At 39.8% G+C, this 22,138-nt stretch overlaps 1 protein-coding gene across 5 annotated transcripts in view; it reads right to left on the bottom strand.

Annotated features, from left to right (window-relative positions):
- phka1a (phosphorylase kinase, alpha 1a (muscle)) overlaps nt 1-22,138 on the bottom strand; it is a 129,648-nt gene that overhangs the window by 32,478 nt on the left and 75,032 nt on the right. For 3 of the 5 annotated variants that reach the window (XM_055643867.1, XM_055643863.1, XM_055643864.1), the window contains exons 19-25: nt 21,052-21,225; nt 15,232-15,323; nt 6,675-6,811; nt 6,405-6,561; nt 5,568-5,647; nt 5,408-5,486; nt 3,296-3,425 (exon numbers count right to left, since the gene is read on the bottom strand). In XM_055643867.1, coding sequence (XP_055499842.1) covers nt 3,296-3,425; nt 5,408-5,486; nt 5,568-5,647; nt 6,405-6,561; nt 6,675-6,811; nt 15,232-15,323; nt 21,052-21,225 — 849 coding nt within the window. The remainder of the gene's footprint in view (nt 1-3,295; nt 3,426-5,407; nt 5,487-5,567; nt 5,648-6,404; nt 6,562-6,674; nt 6,812-15,231; nt 15,324-21,051; nt 21,226-22,138) is intronic. The other 2 variants (XM_055643866.1, XM_055643865.1) reach the window with 1 other exon arrangement.

Genomic DNA, 22,138 nt, shown 5'->3' with positions numbered 1-22,138 from the left:
TGAAATGAATGAGGGGGTCGACGAAGAGATCAGAGAGATCAGAGAGATCAGAGAGAGCATAGAGAGCATAGAGAGCATAGAGAGCATAGAGAGCATAGAGGGAACTGGCAAAGAAATTAGGAGCAGAGAAGACAAACACCCTTCTCTCAGACTAATGCATTCTCGCAATCCTGATTAGCAAATCTGTCTGGATTTAAAGGACAAGTTTGCCAGATCCCTATCCCTGGGCCAATCGAAGTAGTGTACCAAGACAAAACAGTAAAACATACAGTCAAAATAACCACTGAGAATTTTGCAAGAAAAAAGTCACTGGAAAATATCCCAGAACTATGGAGAAATAATAGCCAATCCCATATTTCCCTGAAAGCGCGCTTCAAAGTCAGCAAAATTATAAAATCGAATGCTTGCTTTTACTGTAGTCAGCCAGGCCATTACAGCAGGGAATGTTTGTCGTGAAGACAAAAGAGAAGGGAATGTAACTGGAGCAAAGGGGAGGCTACAAAGAAACTGAAAGGGGAGACAAAATAACTGCTCCTAAGATGACTCCGTAAAAAATTGGAATGTGAATATTTTGGCACTGGTAACAGGACAAGAAGGAGCTGCAGAGTACGTTAAAATACCCCTAGACACATGGAAACGAGTTTCAGAAGTTGCTCCACACATCACAAGGAAGGTGAATTTTCCAGCATGCAAAAGACTCGTGAGCAATGGTAAAGAAAGCAATTGATCTGGCAGATCGGAATGTATATGAAGAACAAAACTTATCTAATCAATGTACTGTTAAGTTTTATCAGACGCCGAGGACAGTTGTTGCCCAGCTACGCCAGCATCTGGGGAGTGAGGTATGTGAGTATGTGGACCCGCAAGTGTGGGCAGAAAAGGCAACCAATTTTTATTCCAAAAGGGAAGAAAGAATCTAAGGGGAGTAGGAGGCAACCGTGGCTGACAAGAGAAGTTAGGGATATAATAAAACTAAAAGAAAAGATGATAAACACAGCAAAGAGTAGCCGGAAGCAAGAGGATTGGGAAACTTTCATAGGACAACAGAAGGAAACAAAACGGGCAATACGGGCTGAAAAGATGAAGTACGAGGGGAAGCTGGCCAGGAATATAAAGTAAGACAGTAAAAGCTTCTTTAGATATGTTAAGGGAAAAAGAATAGCAAAATCAAATGTGGGTCCCTTGAAGGCAGACACGGGTGAAGTTATTAGGGGTAACAAGGAAATGGCAGAAGAGTTGAACAGGTACTTCGGATCTGTTTTCTGATCCTTCTGAACCTTCTGAATTTTGTAGTCCGCAGGGCAGTACTCTGCATATCGCCAACTTGGACAATTTTACATTTTTAGCCAGCCAATTAACCTACAAACCTGTACATCTTTGGAATGTTGGAGGGAACCATAGATCTCGGCGAAAACCCACTCAGATCACGGGGAGAACATACAAACTCCATACAGACAGCATCCATAGTCAGGATCAAACCCGGGTCTCTGGCGCTGCATTTTGCTGTAAGGCAGCAACTCTACCCCTGTGCCACCGTGACCGCCCGTTTGTTTGTGTATTCACTAAGGAAGACACAAATAATCTCCCAGATTTACTGGAGGACAGAGAATCTAAGGGGGTAGAGGAACTGAAAGAAATTTTCATTAGGCGAGAAATAGTATTGGGTAGGCTAATGGGACTGAAGGATGATAAATCCCCTGGGCCTGAAGGTCTGCATCCCAGGGTCCTCAGGGAGGTGGCTCTAGAAATATTGGACGCATTAGTGATCATTTTCCAATGTTTAATAGATTCAGGATTAGTTCCTGTGGATTGGAGCATAGCTAATGTTATCCCACTTTTCAAGAAAGGAGCGAGAGGGAAAAGGGGAATTACAGACCAGTTAGCCTGACTTCAGTGGTGGGAAAGATGCTGGAGTCAATTATTAAAGTAAGTAAGTAATGCCCCTGTCCCACTTGGGAAACCTGAACGGAAACCTCTGGAGACTTTGTGCCCCACCCAAGGTTTCCGTGCGGTTCCCGGAGGTTTTTGTCAGTCTCCCTAATGGTCGAAAGTGGTTTCCGCTTCTTCTATGTTCCGGCGATTATTTCAAAAAATTCAAAACCGGCCGTGACTAAAAATAGGTTGCCGTTTTAAAAATAGTAATTTTTTTAGTCGAAGCCGGTTGCAATGCTAGTTGAAGGTGGTTGTCAGAGGTTGCAGGTGGTTGCCGGAGGTTGCAGGTAGTGGAAGGTAAGACCACTACAAGATTAGTCAAGCATGATTTCACTTCATAAATCGCTGCTGACTTTGACTGATCCCATCACTGCTTTCCAAACGCACTGCTATAACATCTTTAAAAATCGATTCCAGCATCTTCCCCACTACCGGTGGTGTAAGGCTAACTGGTCTATAATTCCCCGTTCTCTCTCCCTCTCTCCTTTCTTTAAAAGTGGCGTTACATTGGCTGTCCTCCAGTCCACAGCAACTGATCCAGAGTCTATAGAACATTGAAAAATGATCACCAATGCATCCCCGATTTCTAGGGCCACCTCCTTGAGTACTCTGGGATGTAGACCATCAGGTCCTGGGGATTTATCTGACTTCAATCCTAACAGTTTACCTAACACCATTTTCTGACTATTGTGGATTCCCTTCAGTTCCTCATTCTCCACTAGTTCCTCGGTCCCCTAGTATTTCCGGGAGATTGTTTGTGCCTTCCTAGTGAAGACATCAAAGCACTCGTTTAACTGTTCTGCCATTTCCTTGTTTCCCAATATAAATTCACCTGTCTCTGACTGTAAGGGACCTACATTCATCTTCAATAATCTTTTCCTTTTTACATACCTAAAGAAACGTTTAGTCAGTTTACATACCTAAAGACATTTTTACAGTTTATCTCCAAATCCTCCACCTCCTTTCTCTTGTGTGGAGACCAGAACTTCACACAATACTCCAATATTGAATAACAGGTCTTCTTTTGTGGTTCACAATTGTTCTGCTCATTTATACAATCATGGAAACATTGTAAGAAAGTATTTGGAACTGGGTATCACTTAAAAACACCAGAAGCAAAAATGTGAAGCTATTTTGAAGATCACTCGCTCCATAACATATGTATAATCATCCTACGACTTTAATCTCCTGGTAAATGTTTTGAACAATGAAATAATACGCCTCAGCTGGATTGTAACATCTAAAAACAATTTGCCCTATCCTAGCAACACAATAACTTTTTCTCGCGTTTTGGTTACAAACAAAGCAACAGAATTTGACTATGTATATATTTTCAGACACAGATGCTTCAGAGAAACTTTACCTGAATATTTGAGACAATTGGCCATTTCAGTTGCCATGACTTGAATAATTAATCCAATACGCAGTCGGAACATTTCAGCAAACAAATTTGGTTCCGTCCTTGCATACATTGCTAGATAAACCATGACTTCCTATCAAAAAAAAAATCATGGATGTAAAATAATGTAGTTGACTGAACATGCAGAACAAATTCTGAATTCAGAAAATCTCACTGCACAGTAAAAGGACTACAAAACCTGGATCATTTTTTTGAAACCGATTTTCAAAATTGATTCCACATTTATATAATTTCTCCTTGGTCCTACATATTTAGTTAATCTGTCAAGTATTTATCCAATAGTCCTCTGAAAATAACTGTTTCCACTATCATATCGACTGGAACACAAGGAACAGCAAATGCTGGTTTACAAAAGTGCTGGAGTAAATCAGTGGGTCAGGCAGCATCTCAGAAGAACCTAGATAGTTGCCGTTTCGGGTCATGGCCCTTTTTCAGACTGATAGGTGATGTTTTGGGTAGGGATCCTTCTTCAGACTTCTTCTGAAGGGTCTAAACCAAAAATGTCACCTATCAATGTCCCCTAAGAGTCTCCTGACCTGCTGACTTACTCCATCACTGTGCCTTTTTTTTTAAATCATATTGCCTGGGACTACCATGGACCCAACAGCTTGGATTGGGTGGAATTTATTACGTGTATTCAGGAAAATATTCTCAATCAAGATGGTCATACTGGAGAAGTGGCAAAACTCAACCTTCTTTTGGGAAACACGACAAGACAGGTGAATGAAGTGTTGGTGGGAGAACACTTTAGGACCAGTGACAATAATTCTATTAGTTTTAAAATAATTAGGGAAAAGGATACGACTGGTCCAAAATTTGAAGTACTAAATTTGGGCAATGCCAAATTGTTAACAGGTAATGGGATTTCTGGGAAAAGGAAGGCTCTCCAATGTGACATAGTGACCATTTAGGGCCAGCATGTTCCTGTTAGAGTGAAAGGCAAGGCTGGGAGAAGTGGGGAAGTCTTGATGATAAGTGATATTGTAGCTCGTTGCAAGAATTCAAATAGAGACAAATGTCAGGAATAAGCAGTAGGGATCAACTGTCCCTCTTGGGTTGTATAAGGAGTGTAGGACTATACTTTGGGAAATCAGGAGTGCAAAAGGTGACACGAGTTAGCTTTGGCAGAATTAGGGTAAAGGAGAAACTTGGGAGAGAATAGGTCCCCTTAAAGGTAAACAAAGTCATCTATGCGTGGAACCATAAGAGATCGGCGAGGTGTTAAACAAATAATTCTCGTGTGTATTTATCATGGCGAAATACATGATAACTAGAGAACTAAGAGGTTAACAGTGATGTCTTGAAGGGCGTCCACATTACAGGAGGAGATACGTGTGAGAAGTAAGTAATAGAGAAGGAAGTGTGAGATGAAAACAATGAAGAAATAGAAAAATGCTAATTCTACATTTTGTTCTCTCTCCATCCCTGTTATGATTCATCTTCTCTTTACATCTCCTCCAGACAGATTAACTAAAGTTAAGCAAAAAAATAAGTGCTGGAGTTCAGTGAATTAGGCAGCATCTATGGAGAGAATGGATAAACAATGTTTTAGGTCATGAGCTCATGACCATTCTTCAGACCTCCAAAGATGCAGCATGACCTGCTGAGTACCTCCAGCACTTTGTTTTTCCAGCATCTGCAGTTTCTTGTATCACTATTTAGCTGAAGTTAACATGCCCTCACCATCCTCTCTCAGTCAGCACCATGGCCACCTATGCCAGTTAGTATCTGTCGGCTTGTATCCTTTTGTGGACATTCCCTTTGTTCGCGCCACCCTTCTCTATAACTAAAAACATTTTTTACTGCAAACTTTGGTAAAAGGTCATCAACCTGAAGCAAAAACCCTGTTTCTCTCTCAACAGATGCTAAGTACCTCCAGCATTCTCAGATTTTATTTCTCATTTTTAGTTTCTACAATTTGTTTCCATTGGATGTATGCTCTGTTCCACATTAGCTGAAGTAATCCAATGACAATGAAAAAAAAAGATTGTTAAAGCTGTAAGTATATAATAACAATATTTAATATAGGATGGATTTTATGGTGCATGAACCAACCTGTGTGAGGATGAACAAACTGTGATCGTTATCACTAGCTTCTTCAATCAGTTTAGTAAGTTCGTCATAAGGCAAGGGTCTAATGAGAAAGCAAAAGCATAAGTCAACATTAAACATTATCTCAACTCATGACACATCCAGTATTGAATGAAGTACTCACGCTGTAATTGTTCTCTCTCGTGGTTCGGGAGGAAGGCCAACAGTTAGGTGCTTCTGATTTGACAAAAGAGTTGTACACGCCTATGACAAATATCATTAGAATACAGCATTAAAAAATTGTTTACTTAAAAATATAGCGATTGTTAGAACAGGTGCCTTAAATTACCAACAACCATGCTACAGTATCTTAATAAAGACTTAATAAAGTAAAGTTAATCAAGTAAAGACTCAGGCAGCAACTCTGGAGAACATGGATAGGTGACAATTCGGATTAGAATCCTTCTAAAACTGATTAGTTGTCTTATGGGAAACAAAGATTATGCTTCAAACTTGACGTCAGCAATCCGGATTATCCTGCGATTTGTTGAGGTTCATACATAGATAATGTCAATGTTCAGGTGTGATGTTTTTTATACTTAAATAACCGCATATTGCCCAGGCCGACATATAAAGTGTAGGTATTTAAACTAAAAAGGGCTATTACTATAAGAACAACTGTTTTTCAAAGCACTTGTTACTTTCATTTGATGAAAGAAAAATAGGGCAAAATTGCATGCAGCTGAAATTAGAACATGTACATAGACATAAAGGAACAATGCTCCACCATGAAGAAGAAACTTCACTAATTCTCATAAAACCATTTATTATAAAGTTCATCATCTTGAGATGCAACATTTTTCAATAAAAAAATTAAAAGAACCAACATAATAATGCAGTTAAAGGAGCACATAATCTTTCAAAAGATTTATGGCAATTAAGTAGTTACCCTGTAATACATTTGGCACTACATATATTGGGCACGGTGCAGTTTAATACGGCAGTATTAGATCTTCATTACCTCATCAAGTTCTTCCACCTTTTTATGGAGCATACCAGAAATATAACGGATTAGTCCCCAGTTTTGTTCATTGCCAGCTTTTGTGTACAATTCCATTAAGACATCATAGACGGTCATTTCAGGATATTCATCATGCTCTATATTCCAATCTATACCCCTGTACATTAGAACAGATGGGTAGTGAAAGAGAAACAGAGAAGAGAATCAAACCACATATTAATCATTATTTTTAATAAAAAATTAAATTATATTTTTAAACAATAGTCTTACTTTGTGACATAGATTAAGTGGATTATTTCAACCTGTTCTTGCAAGCTTGAACACTTCTTCAACAATTCCATCAAGGCCTTGCAGTCTACTTCACCAGACTTATCTGTCGGCAAGTCTTTTATGTTCATTGCTGAAAGCTAATGCAGGATGAGAACAAGACCAGACTAAATATTTCAGATTAGTTAACTGTTATAGACACTCAAATGAATCAAGCACAACTAATAATGGTTGCACACTGTATGATACTGATGTAACAACCAGAAATGGTGTTAAAAAAAATCACATACTAGCATTTTTGGTTGTAAATTTACAATTTATGCTTAGAATAAAAACCCTAAATAATTCCTAATTGGGGAAGAGAGACCATCACTCCTTTTGGTCTCACCATTTTGTCTCTTCCTCCCTATTTGTTATATTCTTCACACCATCTGAAGTATCAATAAAGTGTAATTGGGACTCCAGAGTTGAATGCAATGTTTATGAAATTTAATACTCCACATATGATCAGGAGATTCCAGTAATATATAGCAAAAAACATTGTCGCTGCCACAAACCTTTATCAACCCACCTCATTGAGTTATACAAGAGGCTTCTCATCAGATTATGTCAATTTTCCCCAAAGATGATTTTTGCATTCTGAAGTGTCTTAGGATAAATGACCTGTAAAATTTGGCAGGCCTGACAAGTTCCTCTTGCATCCCAAATGTATTACTGTCAGATAACAGTAAGTTTTAAAGATTGTAAAGGATTAGTTTAAATATTTAGCCATAATCTTATTCTAAAATAGTACACAATACTTAAATAGACAAGACTAAATGCGTGCAAATGCGATTCGTGTATGTAGACAAAAAGGTTGGCATGGATGTGGTGGACTGAAGGGCCCGTGTCTGTGCTGTACAACTCCGACTCTAATAATTGACCCCAGTGATTTATCAGACTGACAAGGCTTGCCTAAAAATGACTCTGCATCTGTGCAAATTTTGAATTGTTCTTTTTAACATAAGATCTTTTTATGAGTTTATAGAAGTAAAAAAAGTATTTTCCATTACTCTAACTATTGCTATAGCAGGCAAGACTACACCAATTCATTCCTGAATCCATGATATCCATATTAGGTTTTATTTTGATTCTGAGACAATTTATTATCAGCCAACATTCTGTCAGTTCAAATCACGCACCAGAGTTTTTCAAACAAGACAATGTTACTAGTCTGCATTTCAGTACAGTGAAAGCTGTTGATGAGCCTTCCTGAGACGGGCTGAGGGAAATACTACTCAAAGGGACACTGTGCTACAGCAGGTGTATGAATAACTCTGGCTGAAAGCAAGAAATCCAGTCTTAGTGTTTACAAAGCATTCTTTTTTTTTAGCTACATTTCTCAGAGCACTTCGAGGATGCAACATCATACTCTTGTCATTATCCACATGAAAATAGTGGCCCACATTTTCTTTTAAACTGTCCAAAAATTGGACCAACACATAAAAGGACAGATGTGATATCTACACAGCTTTCCAGAGCTGCAGAGCTTACGACCCACAAATTCCTGTTCATTTGTAGAAATGGCCCATCAGACCCTTTCAATGAGCTATTTGAATACGGCCAAAATGGGACTCAAAAACGTATTGACCTCGTTTTAATAGCCACTTGAAATAGCTAGAAGCAGGTGGGATCCTGCTTTACCAGTGAGGAAATCGTGAAGAAATTTAGTTCACACTTGCCTCACCAGAGTAACATGCTTCGCACCGGGCACCAGTGTAAATCTATTCTATTTTGTGCCGCAGTCTTGCAGAAAACACACACTTCCTTCCACATACAACCCGCCTCAAATGTAACAGCAGAATGCTCCCTCCATTGTATTGTATTGTATTGTATTGTATTGTATTGTATATCTTTATTGTCATTTCCTGAGTATTCGCATACCCAGAGGAAACAAAAAAACGTTGCTCAACCAGTGTCCATTCAGTGTGCATGAAAAATAAATAGAAATAAAAAAAATACATGTATCATGAACTTCCACATGCAACATTCCAGCCGTTCAAATGTAGCAGCACACAATGCTCTGCCAGTGTGGGGGTTTGTGCGCGATATTGCAGGGGGCAAAGTATTTAACAGAAGTGGGAAGAACTGAGGAGCATCCTGGGTTTTGAGCTAATGCTCCACCTCTTCCCAGATGGGAGGATGGAGAAAAAAAAGGGTCCTTGATGATGGAGATGGCTTGGATACATTTTCCTTCCTGAGGGGAGTACAATAATCCTGCTGGCGGTCTTCACTATCCTGTCTAGTTGGTGCCGTTCGTACGCCTTGCAGCTCCCGAACCAGGAAGTGATGCCGTAGGTCAGTGTGCTCCCAGCTAAAAATGCATAATGAACACGGGCTTTAGAATGAGACTAGGCCTGATGCAACCGAACTTGGAGGGGAGGAAGCAGATCCTGACAAAACAAAGGAAGACAATTCTGTAAAGGCGACGAGGCACAGGAACAGTATTCATGGACAGGCACTAATGTGTCATAGGGATGGGATTTGGGAGAAGTTGTAGATCAATCACTATTGCTGATTTGATCCATACCTGGTTTTCCTATTGCCGACACAATCCTTGATCCATGCCGGGTTTCCACTATGCCATCTAGTGGTATGCAATTATAGTTAAACTTCAGGCTTTGATCTATGATGCAACCGAACTTGGAGGGGATGGAGGTTCAAAACAGACATGTAAAGGCGACGAGGCACAGGAACAGTCTTCTGGACTGTATGTAGGGATGGGATCTGTAATAAAGTACTTTGAAATTAAGTTTTTCCTATTGCCGACACATGGTTATCACTGCTTCAGTGGTATGCATGTTGTCAAACTTCAGTTTGATCTATGACGGAACCTTTTTCACACCATGGTTTTCACAGTCTAAGTTAAGCTTTGGCCAAAGCATTTCGAAAACCGGGCCCGCTCGTCTTCGAAAAGGCCCGTAGCAAAACCGGAGAGCGTTGGCGCATCTTGAACAACAGTATGAGGTCTTCACTGCAGCCTCTTACTATGGCAAACCACCTAGAGCTCATGCTAACATGCTCCTCAATCTCGCAGGACAAGAAGCTTACGAACGAGCACAACAGTTTGTATGTGCGGGGGCAGTAACTCCACCCACCTGTCGATGGTGTACCTCCGGTCGTGACCTCTGCTGAATCGGCGGATGACCTTGAATGTCTCAAAAGAAAGTTTTGACGGCTATGCGACCCCCAGGCCAATCTTATTATCGAACGTGTGAAGCTCAACTCACGGAACCAGAATGATGATTGAATATTTTATCTGTGCTATTAAAAACGCAGCAGGGGGTTGCTTCGACTTCCGGGCAACCCACTAGGACCTCCTGGCGACCCACCTACAGCTCGAGAATTCTCGCTACTCTCCATAGCGGCTTCATTCTAGTCGCCACTAATTTCTCATCATGTTGAAAAATTCACGGCAACCATAATGAGGCCGCGACTAATTCCTAGAATGCGACTAGAATTCCATGAAGGCGACTCCCCGGCAACCAGATGGCGACTGCATAGTCTCCTGCAGTTGCCTAAGTGGGACAGACCCATAAGAAGAAAACATGTCCGTAACCCTGGCTTAGCTTTAGAAAAGGCTGTCTCCATTTGCGAGAATTATGTTAAATATTCATAAGGCCAGAACACTGACCGAGGCACAGCATTGGACCTTGGGAATTGATAGTCCAGGCTGCGTTTCAAAGACAATGGAAGCCTGAGATAGCGATGAGAGCACAGTTTGATAAGCCTGTGATACGATTTATTACCAAATGCACTAATTGTGGAGGTACTCATGTGGCAAAGAGGGAGAAATGTCCCTCTTTTGGCCAAATTTGCCACGGCTGCAAAAGATGCAATAATTTCTGGAAATGCTATAGATCCCGACCACGCTGTCTCAGCAAAGAGAAGCCAAAACAACCTGAACATCTGCTACAGTCAGAGCCTTTGTCTGATCCATATGATAGCAGCACGGATGATATGCCCATGGTCAACGGCATCGCGCTACAAACACATTGCATTGAGGGCCAAAATATACGGAACAACGAACCCATGGCCACAGTGATCGTAAATGGTAATGCAGTTGAAATAAAAATAGACACTGGAGCCAAATGCAATGTTATGTCTAAAACGGAATTCTGGAAGATTCATGCAAATAACTTGCTGGTCACATACAATTCAAAGTAAGCAAAAAGGAGGTACACAATTTAGTTCAAACTATTGTTTGAATGACAATAAAGATTCAATTCAATTCAATTCATTGTGAGACTGAGGTACAAGATACAGGGTCCATTCAAGCGAATGCAATGGGAGAATTCTAAGAAGGAGCAAAGTTGTGACAGAGAGGCCAAGAAATTCTGTTGAATCCTGAAGGAAATGTTCAATTAGGCATTGAGCAAATCATAACTAAGATATCAATCTATAACAAATTTTCTATATGGCATTCGGAGCTTTGTGGTTTTATTAAAATAACTTTGGTGAAATAAAATAGTGTCAGAGGCATTTTGTTCTGCCATTTTACTGTCAATTTAAATTTTCAAACCAAAGTGGTAGAATCAACATTTAGGAGGTAGTTTGACACACAAACAAGCAGGAAATTAAGGGATATGGGCCATGTTTAGGCAGATGGGAATATTTTAGACTGACATTATGGATGGCACAATCAACATGGGCTGTAGGGTCAGTTACTGTGTTGCAGGTTCTATGCTCTATGTTCTATTACCTCAATGCTACCTGTTCTTCTAAAGTAACGATCCACAGAGCTCAATGGGATGTATTTTGCTGTCTGCTTTGCCACTGACCACATGGTGGCGATAGATGAAAGTATAAATTTACCTTTGCCAATGCTCAAGAGTCAAGAGAGTTTATTGTCAAGTGTCCCAGATAGGACAATGAAATTATTGCTTGCTGCACCACACCAGAATATTGTAGGCATAAATACAGAACAGATCAGTGTGTCCGTATAGCATAGAATATATATATATACACATATAGATAAACAAATAAAGTGCAATCGGCTGTTACAGTTCAGAGTTTGTTTGAAGTTGTGTTTAATAGTTTGAAGGATGTGGGGGAAAGAGGCTGTTCCTGTTCCTGTTGCAGGCTCCTGTACCTTCAGGCTCCTGTACCTTCTACCTGATGGCAGCGGAGAGATGAGTGTGTGGCCAGGATGGTGTGGGTCCTTGATGATGTTGGCAGCCTTTTTGAGGCAGCGACTGCGATAGATCCTCTCGATGGAAGGGAGGTCAGAGCCGATGATGGACTGGGCAGTGTTTACAACTTTTTGCAGCCTTTTCCGCTCCAGGGCGCTCAAGTTACCAAACCAAGCCACGATGTAACCGGCCAGCATACTCTCTACTGTGCACCTGTAGAAGTTTGAGAGAGTCCTCCTTGACATACCAACTCTCCGTAATCGTCTCAGGAAGTAGAGGCGCTGATGTACTTTCTTTATAATTGCATCAGTGTTCTGGGACCAGGAGTGATATTCGGAAATATGCACGCCCAGTAATCTGAAGTTCTTGACCCTTTCCACCATATATAAACGGGACTGTGGGTCCCCATCCTACCCATTCCAAAGTCCACAATCAGTTAGTTGGAGGAACAGGTGAAACCATGCCAATAGAGCCTTCTAGGTCATAGGAAGCATCAGCACTACACATCTATAAAATGTGGAAATGCTGGGCATTGTGCATCCAGACTCAGCTGGAATTGTCTGTTCTAAATCTTACAGAACAGTTAATGATTTAATGTGATCCACACATTTAAAAGCAAAAACATGTTTTTAAACAAAAGCTCTACATTGAAAGGCAAAACTTCAATAAATTAAAAAAGTAAACTCTTTCAGTGTTTTAAGCACCTTTAAACAGGTTTGGAAGATGCAATTAATAAGCCAGTAGAGACTTTAAAGAATATCAAAAAAAAAACAAATTCCTAATCAGCACAACTTTTATATAAGCAAACTTCCATAGGCATTCATTTCCAAAGCCATTCAAATCATGGGCAGAAATAGCTTTTAAAACATGGGAGAAACACAAATTTCCTGGCGGGCCGATGACAAGTGTGCATGACAACAAACAATTCTATCTCCTGTCACTCCACCCGAGCACATTTTATTTATTGCTTAAACACAGTAATACACGAAACAAGCTCCCACGCATAAAACACCAGATAATCTATATTTTTTCAGTTTATCTGTAGTTCATTTGTTTTTTTGAACTTTGCGCATTTAACAGTGTCATTTTAGCAGCAGTGTCTACACCAATTGTTCATCCCAGTTTGGCAAAAGAATAAATCAGGGAAGGTAGTGAATCCGTGGATAACAAGGGAAATCTGGGATAGTATCAAAACAAAAGATGAAGCATACAAATTAGCCAGAAAAAGCAGCCTACCAGAGGACTGGGAGAAATTTAGATTCCAGCAGAGGAGGACAAAGGGCTTAATTAGGAAAGGGAAAACAGATTATGAAAGAAAACTGGCAGGGAACATAAAAACTGACTGCAAAAGCTTTTATAGATATGTGAGGAGAAAAAGATTAGTTAAAACAAATGTAGGTCTCTTGCAGTCAGAAACAGGTGAATTGATCATGGGGACGAGGACATGGCAGACCAATTGAATAACTACGTTGGTTCCGTCTTCACTAAGGAAGACATAAATAATCTGCCGGAAATAGCAGGGGACCAGGGATCAAATGAGATGGAGGAACTGAGTGAAATCCAGGTTAGTTGGGAAGTGGTATTAGGTAAATTGAATGGATTAAAGGCTGATAAATCCCCAGGGCCAGATAGGCTGCACCCCAGAGTGCTTAAGGATGCATTAGTGATAATTTTTCAAAATTCTTTAGATTTTGGAGTAGTTCCTGAGGATTGGAGGGTAGCTAATGTAACCCCACTTTTTAAAAAGGGAGGGAGAGAGAAAACGGGGAATTACAGACCAGTTAGTCTAACGTCGGTAGTGGGGAAAATGCTACAGTCAGTTATTAAAGATGGGATAGCAGCACATTTGGAAAGTGGTGAAATCATTGGACAAAGTCAGCATGGATCTATGAAAGGTAAATCATGTCTGACGAATCTTATAGAATTTTTCGAGGATGTAACTAGTAGAGTGGATAAGGGAGAACCAGTGTATGTGTTATATCTGGACTTTCAGAAGGCTTTCGACAAGGTCCCACATAAGAGATTAGTATGCAAACCTAAAGCACACGGTATTGGGGGTTCAGTATTGATGTGGATAGAGAACTGGCTGGCAGACAGGAAGCAAAGAGTAGGAGTAAACGGGTCCTTTTCACAATAGCAGGCAGTGACTAGTAGGGTACCGCAAGGCTCAGTGCTGGGACACCAGCTATTTACAATATATATTAATGATTTGGATGAGGGAATTGAATACAACATCTCCAAGTTTGCGGATGACACGAAGCTTGGGGGCAGTGTTAGCTGTGAGGAGGATGCTAGGAGGCTGCAAGGTGACTTGGATAGGTTGGGTGAGTGGGCAAATGCATGGCAAATGCAGTATAATGTGGATAAATATGAGGTTATCCACTTTGGTGGCAAGAACAAGAAAGTAGACTATTATCTGAATGGTGGCCCATTAGGAAAAGGGGAGATGCAACGAGACCTGGGTGTCATGGTACACCAGTCATTGAAAGTGGGCATGCAGGTGCAGCAGGCAGTGAAGAAAGCGAATGGTATGTTAGCATTCATAGCAAAAGGATTTGAGTATAGGAGCAGGGAGGTTCTACTGCAGTTGTACAGGGCCTTGGTGAGACCACACCTGGAGTATTGCATACAGTTTTGGTCTCCCAATCTGAGGAAAGACATTCTTGCCATAGAGGGAGTACAGAGAAGGTTCACCAGACTGATTCCTGGGATGGCAGGACTTTCATACGAAGAAAGACTGGATAGACTCGGCTTGTACTCGCTAGAATTTAGAAGATTGTGGGGGATCTTATAGAAACTCTTAAGGGGTTGGACAGGCTAGATGCAAAAAGATTGTTCCCGATGTTGGGGGATGTCCAGAACAAGGGGTCACAGTTTAAGGATAAGGGGGAAGTCTTTTAGGACCGAGATGAGAAAAAAAAAATTCACAGAGAGTGGTGAATCTGTGGAATTCTCTGCCACAGAAAGTAGTTGAGGCCAGTTCATTGGTTATATTTAAGAGAGTTAAATGTGGCCCTTGTGGCTAAAGGGATCAGGGGGTATGGAGAGAAGGCAGGTACAGGATACTGAGTTGGATGATCAGCCATGATCATATTGAATGGCGGTGCAGGCTCAAAGTGCCGAATGGCCTACTCCTGCACCTATTTTCTATGTTTCTATGTGCTCATTCTCGCACATGCTCAGTAAATGAGTCAGTGACCTTTGACTTGGAAATAAATCATTCCTGTTTTTGATTCCAACACGAGTGTGTGTGCAGCCATCTTTCTCTGTATATTATGTGCTAGTTCACTTATTTTACAAGTAGACAGATATGAAAACATCCAACTGCTTTTCTCCAATCTCCTGCAGAACAATTGACAAAATATAAATTAAATTCAAGTAATTATTACCTCTGGAGCATCTGGGGTTGAGGATGGTGTGGCAATATTAAGTTTGTAACCTGATTCAGTTAACAAGCTATTGCGTAGATATAAAGAGACATCTATAATATAAAAGGAAAGAAAAAATACATTTCAAATATCATATGCTATTTAGATCAAATATTGTTTCAATTAAGAAGTATCAAGTAATGTTGCTTTAGATTTTAATTCTAACATGCACCCCAATTCCATATTGTTTCAGTCCTAATGTTCTATTCTATCTGCAAATTGATCATCACAGTTCAGATGCAGGAACTTTGATCTGAAACGTTAATTCAGTTCCTCTCTCCACAGATGCAGTCTTTCCTGTTAAGTATATCTAGCATTTTCTATTTTAGTGCTCTGCATAAATCAATTTGACCAATGTATCTGTGCCAGCTTTTTGAAATAACTAATTCATTCCACTCCTCTCATTATTACTTAAAGCAAGTGGTGATGGGAGTAGGTGGAATGCCTTACACATCATGATTGTTCACAATGTAAACTTGCGTCATCTGCATGTGTCAAGAAATAAAAGTAGAAAAAATATCTTATTTTTTATCCCCCCCATAAATTCCGTATTTTTATCGTGTTGTGATGTGCGAATTCTGCAAGGGCAAATTTATGTTAACAAAACTGTCATAACAAGGGGTTGCCACTATTTATAAATTGTCCAACTGGTCCTCTTGAATATCTTGATATCCAGCAGAAACATCAGCAAGTGTGTAGGAAAGAACTGCAGATGCTGGTTTAACTCGAAGGTAGACACAAAATGCTGGCGTTGCAGCGGGACAGGCAACATCTCTGGAGAGAAGGAATGGGTGACGTTTCGGGTCGAGACCCTTCTTCAGCAAGTGTGTTGGATATCGTGTCCACCTGGAGTATTGTGTGCAGTTTTGATCCCCTAATTTGAGGAAGGACATTCTTGCTATTGAGGGAGTGCAGCGTAGATTTACAAAGGTTAATTCCCGGGATGGCGGGACTGTCATATGCTGAGAGAATGGAGCGGCTGGGCTTGTACACTCTGGAGTTTAGAATGATGAGAGGGGATCTTATTGAAACATATAAGATTGTTATGGGTTTGGATACGCTAGAGGCCGGAAACATGTTCCCGACGTTGGGGGAGTCCAGAACCAGGGGCCACATTTTAAGAATAAGGGGCAAGCCATTTAGAACGGAGACGTGCAAACACATTTTCTCACAGTTGTGAGTCTGTGGAATTATCTGCCTCAGAGGGCGACGGAGGCCGTTTCTCTGGATACTTCAAAGAAAGGACTAGATAGGGCTCTTAAAGATATGGGGAGAAGGCAGGAGCAGGGTACTGATTGGGGATGATCAGCCATGATCACATTGAATGGTGGTGCTGGCTCCTAGGGCCGAATGGCCTACTCCTGCACCTATTATTTATTGTCTAACTCACAAGAATTCAATAATCAAATGGTTAAAGACGTAGCTTATAAAAATAAGAATCGGCGTATACAAATAAGTGTTAGAATGGCTATATATTTTACAGATGCATATGCTGAAAGATTTATTTCAAGTTGCTCATCTAATCTTCTGTAATACTATGGGCATCAAGAATCCTTTGGGAGGTGGCTCTTCTTATTTTTAACACGAAAACAAGAAATTATGATCAAATTTGAGCACCATAATTGAAATTAATCTGTTAGAATGGCACTTTCTCATATTTTTCAAACAGAGTATGAAAAAAGTTATTACTAGTCTTTTCTTCTCTTCTCCCAAGAATCAAAGAAAATCAAAGTGCAAATATTACTTACAGACTGATTGAGATTGATTTAATTTAGGAACCCTCTCTGAACATGTTACAGGCTGAATCTCAAGGGTATGCTGCTACAATGTAATTGACTGTTGAGATGATTAGGTTTACTGTTTGCACCCATTAACACATAAAGCATGATGTAATAGCTGTGACCTTAGAAATGCCTCATCAAGATCAAGGCTATTTTTGCAGCAGTGTAACTTACTTCACATAAGCAACTATTGGCAATGATCATTGTAGTGGTTCCATGGGGAATCTGGGTAATGTTAGGCGTTCGTTTGCAAGAAAGCAACTTTACCATCACTGAAATTAAAGAGGTGCTTCTCTGCCTTCTCTGAACAACAAACGGCTGGCTTTCTTCCTGTAGATTTCTTTCAACCGTAGATTTGTTGGGGATGTTTAGTGTTTTCCTCACATTGATTAGATTGTATCAATGACTTTCACGTGTTTTATATTTATGCAATATTCTGTTGAAGATCTTCTCTGAGTCCAAGCTAACTAAACAACTGTTGGCCATCCTGTCCTGTACATGGGCAATTCTATCCCCGGTCGTGTTGAATCCAGAACTTTGCTAAGTCCACGAGGAAGGTTGCAAGCATTAAAGTGGTAGTGATCTCAGCACAATAGATAGAAATGTTACAACATTTTGAGATTTAAAAAAATCAAGCCTGTAATTTACCCCATCAGCCAAAGCAAAAAAAATAACTTTGATACCTAATTCACTTTCATATCTACAGTATTAAAAAAGTTATGGCAATTTTCATACTTGAAAATTAGCATCTTGTTCCCTATTGCTTTTCCATTGACTTAACACAAAAGTTGTGATCGAGGACAGTCAAAAGCCCATAGCTTTCTTAAAAATTAAGAGAATTGAATGAAATTTATTATAGATTGAAGCATTCTGAAACAGTCATTATAGATTGAAGCATTCTGAAACAACTATGAAACATCTTACTTGGATGACCTTAAATTAAAGCATATAATTAGTTACCTAATTATAAAAATTACCGTTGTGATGGAAATAGTCATAAACACCCAGGCTGCCTTGAAAATTCAAAAATGTGATATTCTCAAAATCAGGACTTTAATATTATTGTATTATATGCTGTAAGTCCGTAACAGACAGGTAAAGAAATTACAAATTGCAAAAAGACCAAGTCTTTATGGAGAAGATCAGTTGCTAGCTGGTACATTGGCATATCATAATCAGTAGCATCATTATACTCCTCAGATTGTAACCAATAAGCAACTCTGTACACCTTATTTTTCCTCAACTTTTCAATTTTGGCATTGTAAACTACAGCATTTTGCTCTTCAAACCACGCATGACATGCCTTTCTGCCCACTACTTTCCCATTAAGAATGTCCTGCAGATCATCACATTTGGAGTAGTCTAAATTCGGATAATCTCTGCGAATGCTGTGTAAATCAGTCTCTTTTGCTGGGCATTTGGATTGACAATTTTGTATTTCTTCCTCGGAGACATCCGTTTCAAATGTAAAGAAAAAAACCAACTGAACAGTATTAACAGAAACAAGTTATTATTTGCAGATTAAGAAAAAAAGGTAGAAATGACACTAAAACAAATAGTAAATACCCAACAAAAAATTCATATTCATCACTTTCATCAAATAAATTAAATTTATCTAATTCATCCATTCAATTATTAGATCTAAACATCTATCCATTTCTTAAGAAAAGGCTAAGTTTTTTAAATAGCCTCAGTATCCAAATAACAAACAACAAACTGATCCCATTCCCATAAGAATTCACAAAATAACATGATTTTTAAATCTCACTTTGGCATGGATTTATATGGCAAATGGAAGGAATTTAATGTTTAATTCCCATAAATTAATCCAGAAACATCCACTCTTGAGAGGATAATCAAAATCATTATTTTTTGCACAATACATCTGACTAAAACTGTACTGTGGATATATAGTATGAAAATATTGATCATGTATAGAGAATAACACAAAATATAGATGATTTAGATGTTCTTATGACATGATTATGCAAAAAAATTATGAATTTGATTATCTTAAGAGTGGATGTTTCTGGAATGTGATCGATTGGAATGTTGCCGTTGCCATACATTTTAAGCCCATATCGGCAGGCAAGACATGGCTGATTCGTATGTGGGCCTAAATAACATTTTTTGCATCATAAGATTAAAATGAAGCCACACCAAAAAGCAAGATAATATGTTAAATAAACAACATACCTTTTGTTTTGTCCGTGATGTTGAAGGTGTTGAAGGCTTTGAAGGCGTTAGAAGTCGCGTTTAACTACAATGCCGCGATTAAATTGTCCAGCAATTTTTTTTTAAGCCCTGGAAGGGAAGCTTGAACTCTTCATCTACTAGCAGCCCGAGGAAATCCCTCTCCAACAACCAATATAAGCTTGCATTTTAATCTCCCCCCCCCCCCTCAAAGCCTCCGGAATCGCACACACAGGCAGTGGCAGATCGGTAGTGCCGCTGATGGTAGGTTTTGTAGCAACGCTACAATAGATATGTTCAGGTCAAAGGCTCCCAACATCCGCGGAGCTGTGGCTGCAGGCGTCCAGCCGCAGGCGGGCGGCGCTGGATTTAAAACACCGCGGAGCCTGGGATCCGAGATCGTCAGTTGGGGCTCCAGCCAGCGCGGCCTGAGGACTTCGGGAGCCGAGGTCTCCGGGGAGGAAGCGGCCGCTCCAGACATTCCAAGCCACTGAGAAGTGTTCACCCAACGCCGGAGTTCCAGATTTCCAGCAAGAGGGCCTGAAAATATCAGACTGGCTGCGGAGGCCACAAATAGGCCCCAACCCCGGTTGGTTCACAGAGGAAGAGGACTTAACTTTTTGATGTCTTTCCCCACAGTGGAAAATTTTGATTCTGGTGTGGGGGGACGTACATGTTGAATTCTATAATGTGTTGTGTCATTTTTCTTTCTTTTAATTTTTCGATTGATGTACGGTAACTTAATTATTTCTTTCATGTAAAGCACTTTGGTTTCAACGCCAGTTGATTTAAAAGTGCTATATAAATAAAATTTACTTTACAATAAGTGAATAACATCCTTATCTTTTGCTTTGATCAATAAGCATCCATTAGTTTCAACTGTCGATTGGGCCATGTTAATTGGAGCAAAAACAGCACTGTATTCTGCAGCAAGAATCAGACCAACCTTTTGCCCCCTTAATTTTCATGCCCAGTTACTTGAAGGTGTTGGGAATATGATTTGGAAGAAATCAGGGAATGAAGCAAAAAGTAGAATTATGACTTCCTCTTCAGTGCAGAAAAGAATCTGGTTATCGGATGCAATGACTACAGAAGCAAACCTTCCCTGTTATAATTACGGGTAGTCCAAGCATCTATCAACTTTTATATAGGTCTTTCCGTGATTTTCTTAGTGTTCATTCCCAACAACGAATCTCATTCCCATGGTTCTTCACTGATGGCCTGAGCAGCACCTCCCACAATCTACAACTGCCTGTTTATCTTAAAACATGTTTCATCAATATCATCACACCAAATTACCTTTCTGATTGACCAATCCCACCAGTTGCCTGAAGCTTCCACCCTTTGCCATCAAACTCCTAATCTCGCAGCAGTGCCGTGACAATAATGTTAAGCAACATGTATGCATAATTGACATCATTGTATGTACTTTTTGTATGTAAGCACATGACATACAGAAGACTGCAATGTAATTCCCTGAAACACTATGCATAATGCCAATCACAATTAGCACAATTGCCACATAAAATTCTATTGTAAAAATGTATTCTATTAAAATTTCAAACCATTTTCTGAAATATGAAAGCAAAGAAAGATTAACGTATTTAATTAGAAATGAAAAGTTGTGCAATCATCTCAGTTAAGAAACAGGATTCCTCCACCTCCATACTTCCTGAAGCAAATACTACACAGCCCATCATGAGAACATCTAGCTTAGTCTGTACAAGAACTTTGCTTTCCTTACCAAACTGCTTGTAAAGCCACAGAAAAAAAAATTAAAAAAAACAATCAACGATTTCAAACTAACTTTGGATGCCAAGTTCCTTTGCTTTTTGTGCCAGAGACACGACGTCCCGTGTAGCATGTGCAGCGGCACGGAATCGATGCAGACTCGTTTTCTTTCCAGATGACAGCAGAGCAGTTTTTGTTTCCTTCTTCTCAAGCAGTTTGTTTAAGTACACAGTTAGCTCATCCCGGTGTTCTGACATGGTATCGAAGAACTCAAACTTAGTAAAATCTCTTGATGGACATCAAGCAAGACATAAGCGCTGCCACACAGAGATTCAGATTGGCAGGCAGGCGCAGAGAGTGAGAGCTCTGACTTTCCCAATGCATGCATATAAAATGAGCATTCTGCAGCAGCCATTTAAGAATTCAACACATTGGGCTGATTAGAAGGCAGGAAGCAAATGAAGACCGCCAAGCTATAAGCGATTTTTGATGAGGCTTCAATCAGCTACTTCATCGACAAAAGCTAAATATACAAGCATTCCTTGATCCAAAAGACAATTTGCAGAAATACCCAATGTCCAGTATTTATGGGAGCAATGGTTGCAAAATTGCTGGTCCTTTACTCTTCTTGTTCTGCAAAGCCACAAGAAGTGACAGGAGTAGGCAGGTTTGAATATTAAAATCTGGAAGTTGCTGTCAGCAGTTCAATGTGCACCTGCAGGTTGTACTGCAGAAGCAAGAACAAAGTTACCTACTTTTATTTAAGACTGTCGCTAACCTATTCAATTAGCCATGGGATCACTTTTACCATCAAGGTTTATTTCTCAACTGAATGCACAATTATCAAATACCCATCTTAGAATTAAGGGAATATGTAGACATCAGGCAAAATTGCCTTTCAATGTTGACAAACTGGATACCACTTTGAAAAGGCCCAATCAGCTTGGACAATTAATGGACAATACTTACTTCAGCTTCAGGAGGATTAAGGAGAGACAGGAATGCAAAAACAAATGCCGAGACGCAAATCTCAATGTTGACATTTTCCTTTCATCCGATTTTGGTCAATGCATGGATAAACAAAAAAATAAAAATGATATTCAAACTTAGTAACAATTGTAATAGTTCAAATTAAAGCATGAGATAAGGGAGGTCAAAAGGAG

Source organism: Leucoraja erinacea, chromosome 12 (genome assembly GCF_028641065.1).
Source record: "Leucoraja erinacea ecotype New England chromosome 12, Leri_hhj_1, whole genome shotgun sequence".
Classification (NCBI taxonomy): Eukaryota; Metazoa; Chordata; class Chondrichthyes; order Rajiformes; family Rajidae; genus Leucoraja; species Leucoraja erinaceus.
The sequence above is the reverse complement of the archived record's forward strand: the minus strand, read 5'-3'. Positions and strand labels throughout refer to the sequence as shown.